This window comes from Eimeria acervulina, genomic scaffold (assembly GCF_000499425.1).
Source record: "Eimeria acervulina Houghton genomic scaffold, Eah_scaff1118, whole genome shotgun sequence".
Lineage (NCBI taxonomy): Eukaryota > Apicomplexa > Conoidasida > Eucoccidiorida > Eimeriidae > Eimeria > Eimeria acervulina.
The window spans coordinates 1-5,000 of NW_013550375.1; the positions used below are offsets into that span (position 1 = coordinate 1).

Sequence of the window (5,000 nt, forward strand, 5' to 3'; positions counted from 1 at the left end):
TTTAGGGTTTAGGGTTTACATAGGAGCTCTTGAAGAGAAGAGGAGATACAGAGTGCCTTTGAAAGGATATCGCTTGCCCATTCGAATTGACGTTATAATAAACATTATGCTGCTGTAGCTGATGACAGCAATAGCCTGAGCGTAAACCCTAAACCCTAATAAAGCCTAAACCCTCATAAACCCCTAACCCTAAGTCTAAGTGGTGTATAGGGTCTAAACCCTAAGCAACAACAAACAGCTGCATAGCGGCCTTCTTGCGAGATTGCAGACGGCTTAGCATAGATCTTCTTCTCAGGGTTTAGGGTTTAGGGTTTAGGGTTTAGGGTTTAGGGTTTACGTAGTTGTCTTTGCCGTAATTAATAAGATATATAAAAGACATCAGAAGCTGAGGGAGGTCTTCAATTAAACGCATCAACAGCTGAAACGTCCAGGTAAGCCGCTCAAACATAAACAACGCCTGCACGCAAACCCTAAACCCTAAACCCTAAACCCTAAACCCTAACCCTCACAAACCCTAAACCCTCACTAACCCTAGACCCTCGTAAACTCTAAATACTCGTAAACCCTAAACCCTACACCGTAAACCCCACACTAAAGGCGCCAAACCCTCAGCGCTGAACTCCGAATTCTGAATAAACCCTAATAAACCCTAAACCCTAAACCCTCAAGGGTTAGCACAAAGGAGTTGCTTGGCTTCTGTAGCCTCTTGAACACCCGACGTAACAACAATCTGGTGGTTTAGGGTTTAGGGAGTACGAGGGTTTAGGGCTTATTAGGGTTTAGGGTTTAGGGTTTAGGGTTTAGGGTTTAGGGTTTAGGACCTGAGGGCATTCTGTTCCCGAGCGCTTTATCTCCCCAAAGACGGCAAACGGCACAAACAATCGCAAACCTGAACCCACAAACCCTAAACCCTAAACCCTAAACCCTAAACCCTAAACCCCAGATCGCCCGCTTGCAACCGTGAGAGGGTTCAGCAACCAGCAGAACAGCAACGCCGAAGCAGCAGCAGCAACACCGGCATGTCAAGCAGCAGCAGCAGCAGCAGCAATTCCAGGAGCAGCAGCATTATCAGCAACATCAGGAGCAGCAGCAGCAGCAGCAGCAGCAAGAGCAGCGACAACTCCACCATCATCATCATCATCATCAACACCAGCAGCAGCAGCAGCAGCAGCAGCAGCAGCAGCAGCAGGAAGTGATGCGTTACTGGGTCCTTTGATTCTGTGATAGATAATCCAGCGCTTGCATGCAGTTGCAGCAATCGACAAGGTGTACGTACACCCCAACCACAGCAGCACAAAACGAATGCTGCGGAGGTCGCTGAAGAATCGACGCCGATATAAAACCAGAGAAACCCTCAAAAGAAAAAACAAATCTGAACAAACAAACCCTAAACCCTAAACCCTAAACCCTAAACCCTCAAAAGAAAAAGAAAAAGAAAAAACAAATCTGGATAAACAAACACTAAACCCTAAACCCTAAACCCTAAACCCTCAAATGAAAAAAGGAATCTGAATAAACAAACAATAAATTCTAAACTTTAAACCCTAAACCCTCAACCCTCAACAAAAAAAGGAGGCTGAGGAGATAAACAATCAGCAATAAACCCTAAACCCTAAGCCCTAAACAAAAAACAGAAATCTGAATAAACAAATAATAAACCCTAAACCCTAAACCCTAAGCAAGAAACCGTGCGCAGGAAAGCATGGGTTTAGGTTTTCGGGTTTGAGCTGATGGTTGACGAGATCGAAGTGATCAATTAGGGTTTAGGGTTTAGGGTTTAGGGTTTGGGCTGACCGTTGACGAGATCGAAGTGGTCAACTAGGGTTTAGGGTTTAGGGTTTAGGGTTTAGGGTTTGGGCTGACCGTTGACGAGATCGAAGTGGTCTAGAGCTTCGATTAACAACATTTTTGCTTGTCTTTGTTTTATCGGGTCTCCGCCGAAGAAGTGCGGCGAAATGCTTTTAATAAACCCTAACCAGCTCTCTTGCTCTTTAGGGGCTGTAGTCTCCTGCACAAACCCTAAACCCTAAACCCTAAACCCTAAACCGTGTGCGAGGCACACAAGAGAAAAACCCTAAAACCTGCGGAGAAACCACCCGCTGAGTAGTTTTTATCTACACATAGAGTTTAGGGTTTAGGGTTTAGGGTTTAGGGTTTAGGGTTTAGGGTTTGCTTACTTCTTCACTCACGGAACTCTGGCTAGAGACCCCCGACCACATCACAGACTGCCTTCCCGCTCCCCTGCAGATAAACCCTAAACCCTAAACCCTAAACCCTAAACCCTAAACCCTGAAGGGGCAGGCTCCTTCCGCAAGCAGCTGTGGCAGATGCAAGCAGCCCTGCTGAATAAGAATAGCTAGGGTTTAGGGTTTAGGGTTTAGGGTTTAGGGTTTACGCTAACCAGACACTGTAACGGGGACTTCCTAGAGGGCGGTATTCATCGGCAGGTGCTGCATCAAAGAACCTCAAACCCTAAACCCTAAACCCTAAACCCTAGGCGTCTAGCACATGCGATCAGTACGACTTGGGCGGAGCTGAGTTCTGAGGGTTTACAAATTAGGGTTTAGGGTTTAGGGTTTAGGGTTTACAAGACATATGAGGGCTTGGCTCTTCTATATTAGAGAAGAATGACTGCAACTCTTCAGGGGTAAGAGACTCTTGTTTATCCTGCAGCAAAAGAGAAAGAGAATGCTGCTGCTGCTGCTGCTGCTGCTGCTGCTGCTGTTGCTGCTGCTCGTGCTGCTGCTCGTGCTGCTGCCCATGCTGCTGCTCGTGCTGCTGCTCATGCTGCTGCCCATGCTGCTGCCCTTGCTGCTGCTGCTGATCGACAGCAGCATGCTGCAGTTCGTGCTGCTGCGGATCCTCCACTGAGTCCGCCATCGGAGGTTGGTTTGGCTGCTGCTGCTGCTGCTGCTGTTGCTGCTGCTGCTGCTGCTGCTGCTGTTGCTGCTGGCTGCATCAAAGAACCTCAAACCCTAAACCCTAAACCCTAAACCCTAGGCGTCTAGCACATGCGATCAGTACGACTTGGGCGGAGCTGAGTTCTGAGGGTTTACAAATTAGGGTTTAGGGTTTAGGGTTTAGGGTTTACAAGACATATGAGGGCTTGGCTCTTCTATATTAGAGAAGAATGACTGCAACTCTTCAGGGGTAAGAGACTCTTGTTTATCCTGCAGCAAAAGAGAAAGAGAATGCTGCTGCTGCTGCTGCTGCTGCTGCTGCTGCTGTTGCTGCTGCTCGTGCTGCTGCTCGTGCTGCGGCGCTGTTCCCTGGGGTCTCCTCTTCCGCTGCAAAGAGCATCAATGAGAAGCTGCTGCAGCTAGCTGCAGCTAGCTGCAGCTAGCTGCAGCTAACTAGAGAGAGAGGGTTAAGGCGAGCGGCTGGTCTCCTGTCGGCTGCGGCACGGGCAGCCGAAACCCTAAACCCTAAACCCTTGACCCTAAACCCTAAACCCTAAACCCTAAACCCTAAACACGAAAAAATAAACCCGGAGAAGAAGAGAAGCCCTAAAGAAAGTACTGAGAAATAAGTCAGACAGAAACGAGATAGGAGAGGGGCTTGCACGCTGCAGCAGCAGCAGCAGCAGCAGCAGCAACAGCAACAGCAGCAGCAGCAGCAGAAAGTGTCTCTATTGTCTGCATATTGAAAAGGGTCTTCAACACTGCATTTCTCAAACCCTAAACCCTAAACCCTAAACCCTAAACCCTTATTTCAGCCCTCGTAGCTGTCACCAGCCCACCGGGGAACTCTAAACCCTAGCGAGACCTCAAGCCCTAAACCCTAAACCCTAAACCCTAAACCCCAAACCCCAAACCTTAGACCCGAAACGCGAAGCTTTGAACTGTATTTTTTTGCTTTGGGTCTCAAACCCTAATTTCTAAACCCTAAACCCTAAACCCTCGACTCTTGCTGCACCAGACTTGTCTGTGGGGCCCCTGCAGATCCTAAACCCTAAACCCTAAACCCTAAATATCTCATACTGCAGCATCTGCTGCGAATGCCTGGCCCCTCAGGGGGGGCTTTGAATTTTCTTACCGCTGCTCTTCTGCTGCCGCTACAGCAGCACGCAGCAGCAGCCGCAACAACAGCAGCAGCAACAGCAGCAGCAGCAGCAGCAACAGCTGCTGCTGCAGCACCGAGTTTACTCTTCTTGCAGCATCAGCCCAGCTGTATCTACGCCTTTCCTCCGTGCAACAGCAGCAGCAACAGCAGCTGGCGCAGCAGCAGCAGCAGCAGCAGCTGGTGCAGCAGCAGCCGCAGCAGCAGAAGCCCTTTGCTGTCCCCTTCCAGAGGAGACGCATCATCCTGCTCTTCACTAGCAGCAGCAAAACGAGCAGCAGCAGCAGCAACAGCAGCAGCAAAGCGAGCAGCAGCAGCAGCATTAACAGCAGCAGCAAAACGCCGATTGCACTGTGCGGCTTCCTCGATGTCATCTCAGAAGAAGGCAAGGGTTTAGGGTTTAGGGTTTAGGGTTTAGGGTTTAGGGTTTGGGGTTTGAGGTGTCATTTGTCGTTTTTTAATGCAGTCGCTGCTCCTATTTTTGCGTTTTGCTTCAGGGCAAGAAGGCCGCAGCAGCAGCGAAGAGCAGCAGCAGCAGCAGCAGCAGCAGCAGCAGCAGCAGCAACTTGCCTGCTTTTATGAGGCTCAATCCTGACGGCAGTTTGCTGCTGCACATTCATGCAACCCCTGGAGCTAAAACCTCCTCTATCTCTCGTCCGTGCTGCTGTTGCTGCTGCTGTTGCTGCTGCTGTTGCTGCTGCTGTTGTTGCTGCAGTTGTTGCTGGTGCTGCTGTTGTTGTTGCTGCTGCTGGGTGGCTGCTGCTCGTGTTGATGCTGCTGTGGGCGCTGCGTTTGTTGCTATAGCTGCTGCTGTTTTTGTTGCTGCTGTCGTTGCTGTGTTTGTGCTGCTGCTGCTTTTGCTGCTGTTCATCAAGGTGCTTTTGCTGCTGCTGCCCTTGTGCTGTTACAGCAGCAGCAGCTGCTGCTGATGCATATCCTTC

The 5,000-nt window shown here is 49.7% G+C and overlaps 2 protein-coding genes across 2 annotated transcripts; one reads left to right on the forward strand and one right to left on the reverse strand.

Annotated features, from left to right (window-relative positions):
• Positions 1-19: 19 nt before the first annotated feature.
• Positions 20-2,880, reverse strand: EAH_00055740 (hypothetical protein, conserved; the record flags this gene model as incomplete). The annotated part of the gene is made up of 8 exons (XM_013397628.1): positions 20-135; positions 338-457; positions 822-889; positions 1,277-1,372; positions 1,864-2,008; positions 2,178-2,241; positions 2,402-2,450; positions 2,589-2,880. Coding segments are annotated over 8 exons (950 nt in total), but the record flags the coding sequence as incomplete, so codon positions are not given.
• Positions 2,881-3,130: 250 nt separating this feature from the next.
• On the forward strand, positions 3,131-4,654 carry EAH_00055750 (hypothetical protein; the record flags this gene model as incomplete). The annotated part of the gene is made up of 3 exons (XM_013397629.1): positions 3,131-3,150; positions 4,014-4,450; positions 4,557-4,654. The coding sequence occupies 3 exons, from the start codon at positions 3,131-3,133 to the stop codon at positions 4,652-4,654; spliced, it is 555 nt and encodes a 184-aa protein (XP_013253083.1).
• Between the last annotated feature and the right edge of the window lie 346 nt (positions 4,655-5,000).